This window comes from Puntigrus tetrazona, chromosome 9 (assembly GCF_018831695.1).
Source record: "Puntigrus tetrazona isolate hp1 chromosome 9, ASM1883169v1, whole genome shotgun sequence".
NCBI lineage: Eukaryota > Metazoa > Chordata > Actinopteri > Cypriniformes > Cyprinidae > Puntigrus > Puntigrus tetrazona.
This window is the reverse complement of record NC_056707.1, coordinates 8,074,447-8,095,121: the sequence shown is the minus strand read 5'-3', so window position 1 is coordinate 8,095,121 and position 20,675 is coordinate 8,074,447. Positions and strand designations below refer to the sequence as shown.

General features: G+C 36.9%; 1 protein-coding gene across 3 annotated transcripts; it reads left to right on the top strand.

Moving 5' to 3' along the window:
- The first annotated feature begins 274 nt into the window (after positions 1–274).
- On the top strand, positions 275–18,654 carry als2a (alsin Rho guanine nucleotide exchange factor ALS2 a). 3 transcript variants are annotated; one of them, XM_043249161.1, is made up of 34 exons: positions 275–362; positions 567–630; positions 814–962; positions 1,836–3,179; positions 4,118–4,292; positions 4,400–4,496; positions 5,192–5,269; positions 5,352–5,540; positions 6,054–6,225; positions 6,335–6,524; positions 6,599–6,664; positions 6,757–6,919; positions 7,001–7,132; positions 8,346–8,474; positions 8,570–8,593; positions 10,058–10,128; positions 10,292–10,358; positions 10,439–10,638; positions 10,871–10,936; positions 11,451–11,549; positions 11,684–11,851; positions 11,931–12,042; positions 12,157–12,234; positions 12,325–12,452; positions 12,531–12,695; positions 12,973–13,090; positions 13,461–13,618; positions 13,814–13,930; positions 14,294–14,470; positions 15,372–15,417; positions 15,505–15,566; positions 15,653–15,802; positions 15,890–15,986; positions 16,298–18,654. In XM_043249161.1, exons 2-34 carry the CDS (start codon positions 608–610, stop codon positions 16,334–16,336), a joined length of 5,049 nt encoding a protein of 1,682 aa, XP_043105096.1. In that variant the 5' UTR covers positions 275–362; positions 567–607; the 3' UTR covers positions 16,337–18,654. The 3 variants fall into 3 exon arrangements, 2 of the variants coding, with proteins under 2 accessions (XP_043105096.1, XP_043105097.1); XM_043249162.1 differs by having other exon boundaries at positions 358–489; XR_006251804.1 differs by lacking the exon at positions 16,298–18,654 and having other exon boundaries at positions 15,376–15,417.
- The last annotated feature ends 2,021 nt before the right edge of the window (positions 18,655–20,675 follow it).

Sequence of the window (20,675 nt, the reverse complement as noted above, 5' to 3'; positions counted from 1 at the left end):
CAAGCTAAATTACATTTTTTTTAACAATCGTATAAATAATACTTTTGATTGCCTAAATACCACAAAAATTCCCAGTAACAGCTGTATTTGACCTTTATTTGTATTTAATGAACTATTTTCAGTTTCCTGGTTATACTGGCATACGGTAAAAAAAAAAAAAAAAAAAAAAATCTAAATAACGAAGCTTAGATTTGAATGATTTTCGGACAACATCCGCGTTTACTTAAAACTGTACAACGAGAGTGCTATGACCCTCTGCGCTTTCCGTCGATCCCACAACAAACTTCAGAGTGACTCTACTGTCAAGTAGAAGCGCGAGCTCTCACGCATTGCAGATATCAAAAACGGACAGCTGTTCTTCCGTAAGCTACGGGATGCTGTGTTTTACTGAAAACTGCGTGCATAGTTTTGTATATACGCCTGTTGAACTCAATCGAAAGTAGCGACTTTCTATTTTCTTTGGGCGGTTTTAATTAGTCAGAAGTGCTTGTAAGTGTGAGAAAGGGCGTGTGTCAGTTGCTTTCGCTTGTGAAGTCCGTTTTAAATCACCATTTTATGTCATTTAGATGCTGGGGTGGCTGTCACGTCGTGTGAAATGGATTAAACCATGCTGATGGAGGAAAAGAGCAGGTGTGTGCTTATTTCTGTTATAATGTGTTACCATTTAATGACTTTCTGTCGTTCCCTGTCGTCTCGTTACAGACAGGCATGCTGTTATTTTCATGTCCATTTGAACGCAGAAATCATTTTGAGTGTATAATTACCCAGCTCTTTGCATCAGCTGATCATGCACATTGAATGTGTTTGTTCCAGCTCTGGAGAAGAGGAGGGCTCTAGAGAGAAAGGTGCGCTCTACAGATGGCAGGGCTACTTCAGCAGGGTGACCCCAGAGAGACTGCTGCTGTCCAGGCCAGTGCTTCATGCTGCACTGGGGACTTTACATGGGCTTCTGCTGACAGAAGGTCAGAAGCTGTGAATAAAGATGAAATGACCTCATAATTCAGCATGCTGTTGCATGTTGCATATTGCGTACTGTTGCAGTCAAGAGTTTACATGCACCTTTGCAGAATCTGGAAAATCTGGGATAAAAAAACAATTGAGGCACTCATAACAAAACAGTCGCAAAAGTGTCAGACATTCATTGAAGACGAAAGAAAAATCTTTTTTAAGTTCATGATCTGGGTAATATTTCTTATTTGATGCCATCTTGTTTAGCTTTTTCATTAAACAGGATTATATTTTCATCTTTTTAGCGTACAAATTCTGCAAGGTGTAAAATACATACCCTTTATGATAAAATTTATCTATTTAGTCTTACATTACTTGTTTTTTTGTTATGTAACAAATCAGTGACATTTTGCATTTCCGTGGCTGTATCTCTTTACCCTCGATCTCTTTCCTTAAATCATTTTTTTTTAATCTGCAGAAAATCGTCTGCCTCTCTGTCTCATCTTTCTTCCACCTTGTTTTCTTACAAATTATATATATATATATATATATATATATATATATATATATATATATATATATATATATATTATACGGATTATACATGATGGCAGTGATTAATATTTTTGGCAAGCCAATATTTTTGTGTGCAGCCAGTTATTCAGCTTGGCTGTAATGAATGCTCATTTAAGATTTGGGGGGAAAAAAGTCTAGAGTTTTGATGGAGTATGTTTTCATTTCATTAAAGCAGTAATTAAAACAAAACAAAGTACAGTTAGATTTCTAATGCTATATAAAAAAAAAATATCTAGATAAATTCAAAAACATTTAAAAAGACTAATCCCTTGGACAGTACTGTATAATTGCGAAACATGTTTCTCTCTCAGATGGGCTTGTGTATAGTTTTGGCGAGCAGCCGTGGAAGCGAGTCGAATCTCAGCCTGCCGGCCCTGTTGTAGAGAGCGCCCTGAGCGGTCAGCGTGTGATCTCGGTGTCAGCGGGCAGCTATCACTGTTCTGCTGTGACTGAAGATGGCCTCATCCACATGTGGGGGGAGAACTCTCATGGCCAGTGTGGCGTCTCTGGGACAGACCAGGTACCCAGTCCCTTTCCTGTTAATGTGGTAGATGGCGAAACCCGTCCTCCGCAACTGGTCCGAGTCTTGAATGTGGCCTGCGGGGCGCAGCACACCCTGGCCCTGTCAAGAAAGCATGAGGTGTGGGCCTGGGGTAGTGGCTGCCAGCTGGGACTTGTCACCAGTGTATTCCCCGTATGGAAACCCCAGAAGGTGGAGCATCTCGTGGGAAGATACGTGGTCCAGATCGCTTGTGGTGGGTTCCACAGCCTGGCTCTGGTTCAGATTCTTTCTCCCCCTGAGGACAGCCAGCAAGCTCGGGATAGATGTGGGCAGTGTAAGCAGAGCCTGTACACCATGACTGACAAGGATGACCATGTTGTTATCTCTGATGATCATTACTGCCCACTTGGAGTGGAACTGACTGATTCTAAAGAAGGTCGAAGGTCAGGACAGAGTTCTCCAGCTCAGACACCACAAAACAAAAACTCCTCACCCCAGTTTGAAGCATCTCCGTTGACCTTGATTTGCGAAGGCCTGGGTTCTTCAGTTGGATCTCAGCAAAATACAAGTCAAGAGGCTCAACCAGTCCCCGCTGTATCTGCAACCGGACATGCACGTCTGCGACGAACCAAAAGCAGTCCTTACCCTGATGAGCAAGCTCTGACCGACTACCTCAAAAGAATTTCGGACCAGACCCTCGCTGAGCAGGCCGAGGCCTCGTCTTTGGGAGGTTCCCATCCTCCGAGCCGTCAGTCCTCACTAACATGTCCTTTCCAATCAGACCAAAGTGATGAGCTTACACCTCTTCCCTCTTCACCAGCACTGAGTAGGACTGATATTAGATACCGACAGCGCTGTACGTCAGATACTGTCACAGACCGGAAACACTCTCTCCATTTAATACCAACACTGGATTCCACCTCTGATGATTCTTCACAGCACTCAAGTGTGGATGGAGGCGTTTGCATCAGTGACCTCGTGATTAGCAATGGATGTTTGTTTGAGTCCTGTGAGGAGGGAGGAGAGGCAGCTGGGATGGACTTCTATCTGGCAGATCCTCTTCAAGGCAAGAAGAGCACCAGTCTGACGGACATCACGTTAGAGGATGCTGAAGCACGTTATCGCAGAGGGTCTTTACCTGGCTTCTCTCCAGGTATTGTGAACCTCAAAGTCTATTCAAAGTATGTTTCTAAAATGTTAAATCAGAGGCTCGGGCTATAAAATTGTATAGAGGCTATGCAATTAGTCACCCAGCCAACATTTTCAACGAAAGTTGACTTTTGTTTTTAGTTGGGTGGTAGCCAAATTATTTTATTGTGCTGGGAAAGAAGAAGAATTAGCAAACATTAACAAAAAAAAAAAATAAGTGTTTAAATTTACTAAATAAATTAATGTACTTTTTTCAGGAGCCATACTGTAATTTTTTTTAATCAACTAGCTTCAGCTTGCAATCCATATTGTTGAACACATGTGACCCTGTACCACAAAACCAGTAAATGGTCATAAGGCTTTTCTTTTTTTTTTTTAGTTTCAAAAAATGTAAAGCTGAATAAATAAGCTTTTCAGTGATGCATGGTTTGTAAAGATAGGACAATATATGTCTGAGATTAAAATCTGAGGGTGCAAAATAAACTAATCACAAAATAAGTATTGATATATTTACAGTAGGAAATTTACAAAATATCTTCATGGAACATGACATTTAGATAATATCTTAATAATTTTTGGCTAATACCCTTGCTACTTATGAATGGTTTTGTGGTCTAGGGTCACATATGACCTGCCAAATACTATATACTTTATCTTGGTACTTTAACTTGCTACTATTTAGATCTTGGTAACCCCCTTTTATGCAAAACACTTTCATTTGCAGAAGAAATGAATCACGGTTGACTGCACACAGGGTATTTCTACAATGGCATCTGTTACTGAAAGCTTTACTTTTGCATAAAGCTGCATCTGTAAATGTCACCAGAACTATTTAGGCTCTAGGTTTGGTGGATAGTAGAGGATTACAGAATTATTACATTGGGGTGAACTTTGTCCTTAAAAACTATTTGCATGAGGATAATTTTTAATATGTTGTTTCAGTTTCAGTGTCACCTTCTGGCAGTCATCGATCCAACCGTTTAAAAGCTGTAGTAGGTGCCACGTCTAGCACTTCTACCTCAGAATCCAGAAATCTCCTTCCTTCACTCTTCACGGAGGTGTGGAGTTGGGGGAGGGGCCAGGAAGGTCAGCTAGGTCATGGAGACTATTTGCCAAGGTACAACAGAGCCCTCATAAACACAGAAGTGTCTCGTTTATGTTTAACTGTTCACATCCTTGACCACAGTACATGGCTGGAAAAATATTTTGGTTTTCCTCCTACAGGTTACAGCCTCTCTGCATCAAGAGCTTAAGTAAAAAGGAAGTTGTCAAGATCACTGCTGGAGCAAATCATTCATTGGCACTGACAGCTCAATGCCAGGTAGAGTGTCAGGACTTCAGAATATTTCTCTCTTAGGCGCTTTTGCCGTCTATAAAGCATTTTATGCCACGTCAAGCACAGTACAAGACTTTATATGTATAAGGAAATAACTATTGTAATTTTCCCATAATGCCTCGCAAGTCATGTAACAGCAGCCTGAGTCTCATTGCTGTCATTTAAATGAATGATTTTCTTATCAGGAAACTGTGTTATTGTATTTGAATGGGATTGTTTGCTTTATAAAAACCTTTAAGTAGCTAGCTACTTGTCGCGATTGCCATTAAGATAACAGCAAGTAATCTTATCAGTAGTGCAGCTGTTAATTACAATGAAGTTGCATATGATTGAACACCTTGTAACTTATGTTAAGTCTGTTTTGAATGTTTTTTTTTTTTTTTTTTTTTGCAATTTTGTTGTTAGTAATTTTTGTTGTCATTTTTTGTATTTTGCTATAGCTTCAATACCTTTCTGTTTTTGTTAACACATCAACTTAATCTTATTTCTGGTACATGCCAAAGCAGCATGTCCAATTTCCATTTAAGCTTTTTCTTAAACATTTTCTACAAATTCTATAATTTCTTATTTTTGACATTTTGACATTTTTTTTTTATTTTTAGTTTAATCGTTTGTAGTATAACTGATTTTTGTCTGTTCTCTTTTGTCACCTCTTCCTGTGTATTTATTCTCTCTCACAGGTTTATTCCTGGGGAAGTGATAAATTTGGACAGCTGGGTCGTATAAACGCTCCTAGCACGGTTCCCAATCTCATCACGGTAATTTTTTGATGATATGCAATCACCTTTTCTGCAGACTTTTTTTTTTCGTAAGCCATAATGTTTTTTTGTGTGACGTTAGATCTCTGAGGGTATCCGTGTGTGGGACCTGGCTGCAGGGCAAACACACACTTTGCTGCTGGCTGATGGAGACTGTTATCAGCCCATACTGTACTACAGCGGAGAGCAGGTGCTGGAGAACGCTGACAGCGCTCCCCATCTCTCTGGGACCTACACCCAGACGCCTACCCTTCTGCCCTTCTGCATGAATGTTAGTACAGACCACTGTGACAGCTTATTCTGTTGATGTATTATTATTAGTTTTACTGTGTTTGGGCTAATAGCAAAATAATATCCACATTTCTTAGTGTTACACAATTAAATGTAATAAATGATCTATAATTAAGATTTATCACATCCAAAATAAAAGTTTTTGTTTACATAATATATGTATGTTTACTATTTATGTTTCTTATCTATATATAAATGCACACATATAGTGTATATTTTGAAAATATTTACATGCATACATTTATATTCATAAAATGTTTATTATATATATATATATATTTAATATATAAACATAACATCGTTCTTTAATGTATACAAACACATATACATAATAAACATACACACACATACATATGTTATATATAAATATACATATATATGTCAGAAAGTACTAGTGATAGGTTAAAGTATAATATACTGAAAGGTAATCACATTAACTTTGATGTTTTATGTAAAGTCAATTTACTCTAATTTGGCTGTGTCCTTTGTTTAGATTGGCTATGTGAGTAAAGTGTTTGGGGGAGGACTAAATTGTTTGGCTTTGGCCGATCAAAATGCAATGGGTTTCATATCTACAATCCATGAACTGGCTTCGGCGGAGAGGAAATTCTACTGCACCCTCAGTAAGATGAAGAGCGAAATCCTGAGACCCCTTCTAGGCCGGGGTATGTCAGAGATTGTTTTACTCATTGCACATGTGGTTTTCGAATTTGTGAATTGTTACTGTTTTTTTTGGTTTTTGATATTGTTTATACCCACTCTGTTGTAATGTAGCGAGTTTGGCCTTGTCGCTGGGTCAGTCCTCCATGTTGCTGTTTCAAGAGATGGCTGGTAGTTTCAGCAAGCTTTGCCATCTCACAGGACAGCACTCCGTATCCCTCACCAACTTCCTGCAGCGAGGCAAAGTGATCAAAACACTGGTGTTGATCAAGAACACAGACATTTTTATGGACACGTATAAAGAGTGAGTATTGAAACTCAGACGTTAACATCTTTTAACATCTCTATAATAACATCGGTGGTGATGTTTGTCCCCAGATACAGCGATCCAGTAGGAAACTTTCTTGTTATGGGAGGATTCCAGTCATTGCTGAAGCCCTCACAGTGAGTCATCATGCTTATTAATATATCACCTATGGGCATGATTATAATACATGCAAATAATATATTTGGTCATGCATGATCTTTTTCTTCAGAGAATGCTTTGGGAGGAAACTGGAGTCGATACAGACTCTGCTAGAGCCCAAGGAGAAGAATGCATCGCCCTACGATCTGTTAGTCAGCTTGTTTTATATGCCCTTGCAGCACCTGCATGGGTACAACAGATTACTTCTGAAACTAGCCCACTGCTTCGAAGTGGTAAGAAAATGATTTTCATTATGCTCTTTAAAGGATTTGACGTGGCATAGAAAATACATGCCCTAATCTTTTATTTTTTAGAACACAGAGGAATATGATTGGATTCAAAATGGCTGCTCTAAATACGAAGCTTTAGCTCGCCTTGTCAGCAAGCAGAGAAGAGATGCCGAGGCCACTTTCAATTTCTGGAAGAACTTCAAAGGGAAGAATTCGGTACGCTGCAGAATGTGACTGAATGTTGTTTAATTCTAAGGCAGATAGTTGCAGTCCTGGCTTCTGATGATGTGCAGTAGCTGTCCTCCAGGTCATAGCTGTTGTTTTTGTTGTATAGAAGCATGCTTGTATAGAAAAGACTATGTGCAATACCTTTCAAAAGTTTGGGGTTGAAAAGAATTGTCTTTATTTAAAAAAAATGTATTTAATCAAAAATATCATTGCGTTTTAAAACAGAAATATTACATTATATTTATTTATTTATTCTATTTAGTTTTATTTGCAAAACTTGCATCAGCAATTACGATTGACAGTTGGAAACTGTTTTGTTAAATAGAAATTTATTTGAAACGAATCGTTTGATTAATTCAACATTCCTGATTAAAAGTATTATTTCCTTTATAAAAAATTACAGACCCCAAACGTTCATACAGTATATCCTCTGAACTGAATTGTATTTTTGTTTTACAATAACGACAATTTGCTTATGTCTTCTAGCTTTATTCACAATAGGTAGGTGCGCTGTCTGAAATATTGTTGTTCTGTTCTGTGTGGAAAACTAGCTTGTTTGCCCAGCAGCCATTTTCAGTTTTTCCATTCAAATTCAAAAAAAAAAGAAATCTTTTGTGAACAAAGTTGAGCGAACACAAAAAGCATATGCTGTCAAAACGTCCTGATTTGAACGTGATGATTTGAGCGTTCGCACATACCACAAAATTGTTTACTGCCTCGTGTGCATGAAGAGTACTTGCAGTATGCATTTGAATAGTAACAACCTACTAAGATCCAAGCAAGTAGCAAATTAGATTACTTTTACTGAGCAGATTCTACGTCAGTCTAAGAATTGTTTTTAATTAACAACTAATTATATGAAATGTTGGCCTGCTGTAGTTGTAGTTCATGCATAATGCTATATAATCTGGCACCGTGAAAATGTACCAGCATTTGGCTGGTGTTCCCTTTCTGGCAGCAGTACACTGTACACTACAGTATATCACCTCCACTGTATAATGTGGTTGATTTGACCTAGTTACTGTTTCCTTAAATGAAGTTGAATTGCTCAGCGTGCTGCGAGACTAAATAGTGTCAGACATGACCGCATAAGTTTCAGATTTATTTCAGTTGAGTTAATGTGGAAACGTCTGTGTGTGGCCGGGTGCGTTCGTGTGATATATCTGCATGCGTTCTCTTTACGTGACCCTCTCTTTCTCAGGAATCCCTGCGTAAGCCGTCTCGTCGCCTGGTTTGTGAGAGCAGTAATAAAACTCTGACGTTACAGAACGCTGGAAGATTCTCTGCCAGCTGGTTCATCCTCTTCAGCGATGTGCTGGTTCACGCACAGGTTCATTCATTTCAGCACAACATTTACCACACTCTAATGTTCATTGCGCTCCTTTTTCATTTCATTCATGTCTTTTATTGTTTTCATTCATTCAGGGCACTATTCCATCAAAGAAGCTTGTGAGTATCGTATGTTTAAATTTGTGCCTTCACAGAAGCAGTTTATACTTTAGGGCTTGCTTTTAGCCTGTTTGAAAAAAAAAGGCAGATGAAAGTTTTCCATGCTAAGGCCTCTTCGTATTTTCCTTCTGAATCAACGGCTGGCATCTTTTTCCTTTTTTTTTTTGCTTCTAATTGAAGATCATTATTCTGCTGAGAAAAGATGCATGCAATTAAATTAATGGAAAGAGTGGGCAACAGAGATGACAGTGGGAATATTGAACTTTTAACATGGCATCTTTATGTACTACTATTTTGTGCCCGATGTTACTTGTTTAAAACCAATCAGTGTGTTGAAGACAGGGCCTGGCAGGTGTTGTGCATGTTCCAACGCAAGTTCAAGTCTTGATGGTGCCATTTGCAACACATTCTCTTAGCTATTGCTAATAATAACTATTATTATTAGATAACTAAATCTACTCTACTGTTAAATAATGTTTAAGCAAAATGTTAGATGAAAAATGTTAAATGTTGCATTTGCCAAAAAAATAAAAATAAATAAATAAATAATAGGAAAAAAAGCCAAATGGAAATATGTATTTAATAAAACAACTGAAATGACAAAATCACATAACAAAATTATTAAAATGAAACTAGTTCAGAATATGAATATTTGCTGTAATAGTGTATAAATAATACAATTATTACATCAGTAAAATGGCAGAAATTGTATTAAGAATAATAGTTAGGGCAACTTATAAGACATCTTTTTGAACCTAGTTTAAACTGCTTTTAGACACTAAAGCTCTTTAAAAAAATATATCAGTTGTTGTTTACAAGTGTTTTTGTTTGTCAAGTATGCTGGCATGTTGCTTAATATTTTGTGAGTGTGTTAAGCTGAACTGTGTATGATTTTTTTGTGACGTGATCTTTGCATGCTTGGGTGGTTTGTGTTGTTTCTTGTTCTAACTTGCAAATGGTTTGAAAATGGCGATAGCATTTGAATGTTTCAATTCCTCCCTTGTCTGCACACTCTTTAATGACAGTTTTTAATCAGACACACACCTTTACTTTAGGAATATACTATCACATTATGCCATAGTACATCATATTGTTTCGTTGCATGCTCTTTATTTCTATAAAATGAAATGGATCTTTTAAACAGTTGATTTCTGGCTTGAGTGATATGTTTGGGTGTTGGGCGTGGTATTCCTTGTGCAAGAGAGCATGTCATATTTCTGATGTAGTTACATGGGTGTGTGTTTGTATAAAGAAGTGGGTGAAGCTCCTTGAGCAACTAACAATGTTTAAAATGGCTAACTTGTTTTATTCACACATTAAATGTATTTCCTGTTTAAATGCTCTTTTCATGAATCTGCAGCAGCAGAGCTTTCGAGGCTTTGGTTTTATTCCCATCTTAATGTACTGTAGGTGAGTTAGCGGTTTGCTTATATGTAACTGATTAAATTCTCTCTGTTTCTACAGTTCTCATCTCATTACATTTATCCTCTTGCTACACTCTGGGTGGAGCCCATCTCAGACGAAAGTGTGGGCCAGTAAGTTATCCATCTTAACATCTTTTATCATTCTTTTTCAGATTTAGTACATTTTAATGTAGTTTAGTTTAGCAAATTACATTTCATTAAACATTAAACGGTCTTGAATGGTCTTGCATTTGCTGTGTGGACCCATTTCTGCCCCAATGACTGTCATTACTAGACATGGACTTAAGCTGACCACACCTGAAGATAGCTTTGTTGTTCTGGCAACATCCCCTTTAGAAAAGGTAATGCTCTTGATTCGGTAAGAGGTTGGTTGATAATTCCTGTTCGGCGTTAATTCTGCGGCCCACTGTTTTTTTGCTAGGGGAAGTGGCTGAGAGCCATTAATCAGGCCATTGAGGACGTACTTGCTCTAGGCCTGAATGGAAGCACACGTGTGTCTAGAAGCAGCCAGAAAGGTGAACCTCCAGTGTCACGCACGTCTACCTTCACCTTCAGCAAAGAGGGCCGACTCAAAGATGCCACTTACGAGGGCCGCTGGTTGTCAGGCAGACCTCACGGCAAGTGAGTGCATGCCCATAATGACTGCTTGCATTCACACTGTATACAATAAAGAACATTCTTTACAAAATTGATCTCAGTCATTTAAGCAGGCATTTATATTTTTTGAGGGACATCTGCGTTGTTGTTATTTTTTGTTTTTTTTTCGTATTTTATAATTCATAGTGGAGCCTGTTGAACATGTTAACTGTGGTTCACATGTACCTGTGTCTTCTGTCGTCTTTTTCATTAATAGAGGGACTCTGAAGTGGCCAGATGGGACAGTTTACTGTGGAACATTTAAGAACGGGTTGGAGGATGGGTCAGTCTACACGGTTTAAGATTTTGCAGATTATTTATTTATTTATTTTGCAAAGATAAATGATAAATAAAGGCATCTATAGTGTAATCTTATGTTATGAATAAATGCTGTTCTTTTGATCTTTCTAATCATCAGTTATCCTGATAAAATAAAAACACATGACAGTTTTCACAAAAAATATTAAGCAGCATAACTTTGTTTAACACTGATAATAATAAAAACAAATGTCTCCTGAGCACCAAATAAAAACATTAGACGGGTTATGTGGATCTAAAGACTAGAGTAATAACAGCTGAAAATTCAGCTTTCTTACAGGAATGAATTACTTATTCTTTTTTATTATTATAATAGCAAAACATTGATTTTAAATTGTAATAATTTCACTTTTTTTGTTTTTTTTATTTCATTGTGATATTTCAAAAATGCAGCCTTGGTGAAAGAGGCTTAGTTTAAAAACATTACAAATCTTAAATGTACTATGTATGAGTTCATACCTTTTCCCTTTTCTTTGTAGATTTGGAGATTTTATGACCCCCAACACAACCTTAAACAAATTTGAGCGTTACCAAGGTCACTGGAAGGAAGGGAAAATACATGGCTTTGGCACATTTTGGTAATAATTATGTAAATGTGTATATTAAAAAGCTCTTTGAACCTTTATTAGTTAATGGGGGACCCTGAATATCTTAAATTGCTAGAGATGCCATCTTGCACCTTGCCTATGGTCTGAGTGTTGTGTCTTTGCAGGTATGCTTCAGGGGAAGTATACGAGGGCTCATTCAGAGACAATGTGTGTCATGGTCATGGCATGTTACGGAGTGGAAAGTTAGCCTCTCCTTCTTCCAGTAGTGTGTTTGTGGGCCAGTGGGTTCAAGGGAAGAGAACGGGCTATGGAGTGTGCGATGACTTCAGCAGGCATGTTCACTGTAGTTGCCGAATTTGAGATTTCAAACATCCTCGTGAACAGTTAATTCATTTGTTGTTATATCCCCAGAGGAGAGAAATACATGGGAATGTGGCTTGATGACCAGCGACATGGAGTCGGAGTCGTTATAACTCAGTTTGGATTGTATTATGAAGGAAACTTCTGTAATAACAAGATGACGGTCAGTTGAGATGTTATCATATGCCTGCATTGAAGTGGCTGTAATAAAAATATACACTTCTTTAGCAGTTTGCGCACAAAATACGCAACTCACTATGTCTTTTGTCTGGTGTAGGGCAATGGGATTCTTCTCTGTGATGATGACACGGTGTTTGAGGGCGATTTTTCAGAGGACTGGACTCTGTGCGGAAAGGTGTCTTTGAAATAATGTGACCATTTTGAAATAATGTGCACGTGCATGCTTCTGTGTATCTGAATCTGCTGTGGTTTAATGAATGTGAAGGGCGTTCTGTTCATGCCTAATGGTGACTCTTTGGATGGGGTCTTTGACGGTCACTGGGGAGCCGGTCTGAGAGTGGCTGGAACTTTTACAAAACCCTTTGAAGCTTTGAGGATAGAAAGAATGATACCGTAAGTGTGTAGTGAATAGTGCTTTGGCCTGCTGTATTTTTATGTGTATTTTTTAATCAGTGTTTTGTATGCGTGTAGCGTGGCTGGTCAACACGCGGTGCCTGCAGAAGAAAAGTGGAAGGCAGTGTTTGATGAGTGCTGGAGTCGATTAGGCTGTGAAGCTCCTGGTGAGGGAGTGCACGACAAAGCCTGGGAGAATATCGCAATCGCCCTCACTGCCAGACGCAGACAACAGAGATATCGGTGTGTACACACACACACACACACACACACACACACACAAACAAACAAGACACAATGAATCAAGTAATGGCGTGATCACTCTAGGCTTGTAACAGACAGTAGAAAATGCAACATATAGTTAAGGGTTTAATGTTACATTACATGGCTTCTTTTTAAAGTAAACAACAAACACTTTAATAGTTCATCAAACTGGAACTTTGTTACATGAAAGACAAAACTTTTTTGTCTGTGGGAACAGAGCATGAAGAAATGGTAAGTGACGTATGTTTGTCTTTAGTCCAGAGGAGCTGAGCCGATCTCAAACTAAGATGCTGGAGAGTCTTGAAGTGATTCCTCAACATGTGGGCCCTGTTACCGCTGACTCCTACAACAACATCCGTCGGTACCTCTTGAAGGTGAGATGTTCAAAAGTCTGCATAGCTGTACAGAAAAGCATTTGGACACTTATGGCCACAATTAAGAGTTTCGCTGAATTAGAAATAAATCCAAGTGGCATTTGTGAATATATGATGCTAGAGCTTTTTCAGATCCAATTTACTTTAAGGCATGTTTGCAATGACACCAATGGGTGTGAAGGGGATTTTTAGTGAAGAGAACTGACTTCATATACATATATAGATCACAAATTTTAGTTTTTGATATTGTAGGAGGTGTATAATGAGGTGTAATTTTAATTTAAATAAATGCCATTTGGTTTAATCATTTCTTACATAATACAGTTATACTACTCTTGTGAAGTTTGGGGTTGTTCCTTACTCCCTTCAGGCCTGTGATACCCCTCATCACCCTCTGGGCTGGCTGCTGGAGACCCTTGTGACTGTGTACAGGATGACCTATGTTGGTGTGGGCTCAAATAGACGCCTCTTACAGCAGGCAGTGGAGGAGATCCAGTCGTATCTAACACGCATATTTCAAATAGTCAGGTAACTTCTCATGGTTCGGTACAAGTTATCAGTTCTGAAGGTTCTGTTCTTCTTTTAGTTTTATTAGCTGCTTAATGAACTCGGCTAAAAGTATCTCTGTGTCAGAGACCACTGCGTACCTGATATTCCTTATAACCTTATAAAGACTATTAAGTATGTTGTTGTTTTTCAAATATTTGAGTTTTGTTGCCGCAGGTTTCTGTTTCCTGGTCTCCCTGAGGATGGAGGTTTTATTTTGGATTCTTCCAGCTCCTCAGATGAGGGCACAGAGTCTCTTAACAGCAGTACACATTCAGAAACACCACAGCAGGGGTAAGACAGCATCACTGACTCAACTACTGTTTTCTTATTTCTGATTTTAGCATTTAAAGTTACATTACATCTAGTTCCATTTTGCTTCAATTTATCTACCTGTCTTATGTTTGTATGTGTATAGATAATCTGACAAAAAACTGAGCTAGTCATTTTCTATTTTAATTTATTCTGAAATTCTGCAGTTTAGCTCTTTAATATTTTTGATGATTATAATGTTTAAAGGAACAGCATTTATTTGAAATAAAATCATTGCACATGTCTTTACTGTAGCTTTTGATCAGTTTAATGGATCCTTGGATAAAATGGATAGATATAGTAACTTTCTGAAAGTGTGACAGTCTTGTGTTGTGTGTGCTGTAGTTGGTTAGTGAGCAGCTCAAGTCTTCTCCTGCCGGTGTTGCTGCCGAGGCTTTACCCTCCTCTCTTCACTCTCTACACACTAGAGAAAGAGAGAGAGGAGGAGGTGTACTGGAACTGTGTGTTAAGACTCAACAAGCAGCCCGATCTTGCTCTTCTAGCCTTCCTTGGAGTACATCAGTAAGTGACTGTATGAAATATTATACTTTTACGGTGTTTATGATACATGTGATACTGACCCTAAAAATATTTGGACACTTGCAGTAGTTGGAAAACATCAAACTGACATTGATTGTGAACATATAGCACAAAAACTTTTTTCAACATATCGTTTGGTCGATGAAACAACGGATGCATTTGATATGTGATGTTTGGACACCAAATGCCATGTTCTTGGTAATTAATTAGAAGATTTGTGGTTATAACTATGAAGACTATGATAGCACATAATAAACACCATGTTATATACATCGTATTGGAGTAAAGGTCCCATATTTGTAATGTATTGTAATGTTTTCTTGTAATCTAAAATATTTTTGAATGTGGTCATTAATCATTAGTCATTAAGTTTTCTGATTTTATTAAAGTAATCAAGGCTTGGTCTATTCTTAAACAGCCACAAGATATTATGAGGTTGTTAAAAGACATTAAACTAGAGAAATGTTAAGGTATGAGACTTATGATACAGTATAACTATGGAAAATATAATTTTTCACTTGTTTATTGTATGTAATGTGTTAATCGTGTGATATAAATTGTCATTCGCACTTAAAAATTCTAACCAGTATTAAAATGTATTGTAACTTGTGTTATGATTGTTCATGAGGTAATATAAACTATGGTTTTATAAGGCATTATGCATACAAAAGGCAATATTATATTTTTGCTGTGTTTAATATTTCATACCTAATGAAATTACATGAGCTTTTTCTGCTATATTTTAGCATTTAAACCTTTCATTGCATAAGTGTGCAAAAACTTTCTGTGGCCCATGTATATGCAGTATTAACCAATCAAAGCCCCAGGCCGGGAAGGACAGTGGTTTTTACAGTGTTGAATTGAATGTCATTTTGTTTTCCAGAAAGTTCTGCCCAGTTTCTATCTCTGTATTGGGAGAGAAAAAGCAGGTAAAGCTTTCTGTCATTTCTAATAAAATATTCAGTATTGACACTGTTGGTAAAATCTAACTTTTCTGCATTTATTTTTATGGACAGGTCTTGCCTAGTACTAAAGATGCCTGTTTCGCCACTGCTGTTGAATCCCTGCAACAGATCAGGTAAAGACAGTCATGTGTTTAAGAAGGCAGAAAACAGCAACAGGGACACTTTGTTAGCGATCACATTTCTCTTTTTGCTTCTACAGCACAGCATTCACTCCCTCAGACAAGTTGCAGGTGATACAGCTGACCTTCGAGGAGATCACCCAGGACATGCAGGCCCTGCTTGGGCAAGATTTTCTGTGGTGCATGGATGACCTCTTTCCAATCTTCCTCTATGTGGTGCTCCGTGCACGGTACACAAATAAACCTTTTGCTGCATATAGATTTATTGGCAATGAAGTTATGCATGTGCAGTTTGTCTGTCATTTGTAAATGTGTAGGATCAGAAACCTGGGCTCTGAAGTGAATCTGATAGAAGACCTTACAGACTCCAGTCTACAGCTGGGACAGCTTGGATTCATGCTGACAACTCTCAAAGTGAGAAAGAAATTGCTACTTTTTCTATACAGCTTCAAGGACAAGTAACTATATTACTTTTAAAATCATAACGTTTTAGAATATCCATTTTTTCCACATTGATTATTTAACTTTAGGCTTGTTAAATCCTTAGTTTGAAAGCGTCCTGAACTGGAATAATAAATAATAAATGTATGACATGACCTCTTTTAAAGTCTTTAAGGATTTGATGAATTTTGAGGATAATCTCTTTACAAACAATCACTGGGCCCCTTTCATTTTCTTTCATGTTTTACTTTAATCTCATTCTGGCTGTTTATCTGTGCCCTTAGGCTTGCTACAACCAGATTCAGCTTGAGAAGACGACATAGGAGGGGTTGGTTTGTGAGCTTTGCCAACTTGCGCACAGTCTTACGGAGTAGATGCCATTTAAATAGACACGGATTACAGGTCATGTCAAGATGCGCTCCTTCAGGTCTCAAAAAATAAGCTCACTTTCCACTCATCTCTTTTAAGCACTGTTGTCAGAGATGACTTCAGTTATTATAACTAATGAGACTCTCACGTTGACCATCTAACTGACGGTTAGGTAACCCTTGAAGAAATTTCAACATCTACATTCTCACGCCATGCTTTATTGAAGATAAACACTTCACATGTTTCAAGATTAGTACATATAATTTCAGTGATAACTGACACTCGTTACTATGTATATGATAACTATATATAATATCTTTAGCTTATGTATTGATACTCAAATATGAGTACTTATCAGTGCTTACACAAAAAAAAAACAGTAAGGGTTTTTGAATGAATTATCTCAGATTGACAGCAACTTGAACAAATACATTTACCCTGTATAGAAATGCAGTAATGAACTAAAACCACCCTTATTATTTAAGCAAAAGCAATAAATGTCAAATATTTTGCTATAGAAGACACCTACCTAAACTACTGTTGAAACATTTGGGGTCAGTAAGTTTTTGTTGTTGTTGTTGTTGTTGTTGTTTTTGTTAAAGTCTCTTACACTTAACAAGGCAGCAATATATAGCAAAAAAAAAAAACAATTATGTTATTTTAATTTAAAAATAACTTTTCTGTTATGTAGTTTATTACTGCTATGCAAAGCTGAATTTTCATTACTCCAGTCTTTAGTGCCACATGATCATTCAGAAATCATTTTAATATGCTGATTTATTATTTTGAGTGAAAACAATTATGCTGTTTAATACTTTTGTAGAAAGCATGACACTTTTTTGTAACATTTTTGATAAATACGAAGTTCAAAAGAATAGCATTTTTCTGGAAATATAAATCTTGTTGTGCATTTATACTGTTTTAGACACTTTTTTTTAATCAGTGACTTTGCATCCTTGCTGAATTAAAAGTTCTTACTAACCCCAAACATTTGAACAGTAGTGTGCATAAATGATCCTTTTTAAGGGACTTCATTATCACTGGCTTTCACTAAAATGAGTCGGGCTTTTGAGTGCTTTTTAAAAGAGAGGTGGTATTCAAGAACAGCAGCTTCTTTTCTATTTTGTTCATGTGTGCTGTTGTAAAGTAATAGCATCAGGTTTTAGAAAACATAAGCTGTTACTGCAAAAGCTTTGAAAATAGTTACTGTCTTCCATCTGAAAAAAGTTCATAATGCTGCATCCCAAGTAATTAGTAGTTGTTGTTTTTTACTGGGTTACTGGTTGTGTTGCCATTTTGCACATTACACAGGTTTGCAGTGTTTTTAAATAAATGTAAAATCTTGCGGATGCGATGTAGGTATTATAAACTGCAAGTAGAGATTTTCAACTTAATAGTGTTATTGAAGACCCAGCATGTAAAGTCAGCTGTTTCCGTTTCAGCATGATGTGCTGAAGCTTTTCACTGTATGAAATTTGATTTAGTTGTAATTACACTATCAAGCTGTACCTGAGTGAATTCAAGATATATCTTTCTAATACACTGAAGACTAAGGGGTTTTTTATGACTGAAAATGTGGCAATCAACACTATGGAATAAGGGAATAAAAATAGAAATGGAAGGGCCCTTAAAGGACCTCTGCATTTAGTATTTTGCACTGGGAAAAGGTAGCAATAACCTTCACATTCTGCTTTCTTCACAAATGTCTTCATGAATCTGTGTGTGATCCTATAAATGCGTCTTTTGTACATTATTTGAACATGCACTGAAAGAGTTTTGCTGATTGTTGTGGTTGGATGATGTTCATTTTTAATAACCGATTGCCTAAATCTAGAGGATGGTTCAATGTTTATATACAGTATATGACTTGCTAATAAGAAATGAAAAAAACTACTTTATAGACTACATTTCTCAAAATTATTTTTGTAAATCTTTGAAAATCAAAAAAACCCCAAAAACCAGCCAATTGTTTTGCTAATTATGGTATTGTCTGATTAACCATTCTCCCAATATTACAGTTTGTCACTAGTCAAGTCATTGTCATTGGCTAAGGATTGCTTATGAAGGTCATAAAGACTACCACACCGTTACTGTTAAATATAAAGGCTTTTTTTTAAAGAAGGTTACTGGTTTTAATAAATTACTGTAATTGTTGGTCTAAATGTTACTGTCATCTTAAAAATGAATTTGCAATGGAAGTCAATAAAAGAAATGATTGAACTGTTTTCTGCCAGACTACTTTTACTACTTAAAATAAAAATGGCATAACTAGGAGATAAGCCTCATGTTGTCATTTTCCTTTCTGTTACCCTGCTTATATAATTATGAACTGATAATAATGTGGATAATAGAAAGATGAGGTTCAGTTTAAGACCATTAGTCATCTTTGACCATTAACAGTGTGGCAATCCTGGATTTAATATTTTTTTGTTACTTTATTTCAGTTAATGGAATAGAACCCAAAAAATGTAAGTTTGCTGAAAATATATAGTCTTCTCATTCTTCATCGGAAGAAATTTAGTATAACATCACCTGCTCACCAATGGACCCTCTGCAGTGAATGGGTGCCGTCAGAATGAGAGTCTAAACAACCCCAGTCCATCAATCAACAGTTTGTGAAGTGAAACGCTGTTTGTTTGTAAGAAACATGAAGTCAAGTCCATCCTCTGTGTCTTCTTAAATCAAAATACACATTTGTTTATAACTGTTTTGCAGAGTTTTTGCTTGTAAAGAGTTTTTGATCTGTGCGCATTTATCTCCTAATTCAGACTAGACATCTTTTTCAGAAGAATGCAATACTATGGATAGGCTATTGTTAGATTTTTCATCTAGAAGCAGCAGTTTGAAACTAAAAACTCCTTAATAATTGTTTGTAAAAAAAAAAAAAAAAAAAAAAAAAAAGGCATTTATTATAATTTTTTGATGTTAAAACACTCTGACGGCACCCATTCACTGCACAGGATCACATGGTTCTTCGCATCTGTTTGTATGAAATAAACTAATCTTCAAATTTTCAGCAAATTCAGATTTCTAAATGAACTGTTCCTTTAAAATAATGCTCGTTGCTTCTTTTTAGTGCATTTATTTGATTTCAATTGTTATCAAGCTAACTAGCATTGTGTTTTTATCTTTGTCTATTGTGTAACGATAATGTCAGGAGAAAGTCTGAGTCTTTAGGATTTATGTGATGTGTCCGTTTTATCTGTAAAGTTGGTAGAGCCGTATTGTGTACGTGTGAGTGTGTCTATGGAGCTTTAAAAGCAGGAGGAGGTAAGAAGCTTTGAGTGGCAGGCGGTCCTATGGAAGTGCTCACCGAGGGAGGCCGGCCCCTCGCAGGATTAAGTGGGATAGAAAAGGATTACAATCTGAGTTTCCATAGACATTTTATAGTAAAATCACATGCATGTTGTCAGGCCAGAAGCAGAGGATCTGTTTAATACAAGCTAGATGCTCCACAGCTACCTGGTCTGAACGTAGGATGAAGAAGTGTGAGTGTGGTTTGGAGGTAAACGGTGGCAGGAGTGTAAGAAGGTAAGTGTAGCATCATAATCTAATCTTCACCCGCTTTTGTAGCAGAGGTCAGAGATCACAATCGATGTGTAACTTCATTCTTAAAACGGATGAAACGCCAACATTTCCAGATGACCTCTTTTTGAGATGTTTTAATTGTATTGTAGACGATCTTTCTAACAAATGAGACTGACTGAACGTTATATTGTTATCTCTTAACAGTTCTCCAGAATAAAGGCTATAAAGTAAATGGGGTTCTTTTTAAGCAGGTGTGTTTTTCATTAGAAATTGTTTTATTCATGTTTATAAATGGGTCATTGTTCAGTTTGAGGCGCTAAAAGGTGTTGGTAATAATTAAAACGTCAAGTAAAAGCTATCGTTTTGCACTCATAACTCATCATTTATGATTCTGCAGCGGAAATGCAAATTAAGCTGTTGTTTTCAACGTTAATTAGTTTTTTCAGCAGGTGAATTATTTGCTCCAACATTATTTTGTGTTAAATACTGCTTGATTCTCATTAGGTTATTTTAGTTTATTGTCTAGTATTTTTATGCATGGGTAATTTTACACTTAGAGGCCATTGAAAATGTTAGGAATATAGAATCAAAATGACCAGTTGAAGCTGAAGAGTTTTTTTTTCTCTTTGAAAACTGAGCCAACTAAACGTACAATGGTTCTGCCAGTTTTGCATTCTGCAACAGAAATGTAGACTACATCCTGGTACTCTCAACGTTGATTTGCTTTATAGGACTACAGTGATCTGATGAACAGAGAACTTTGTC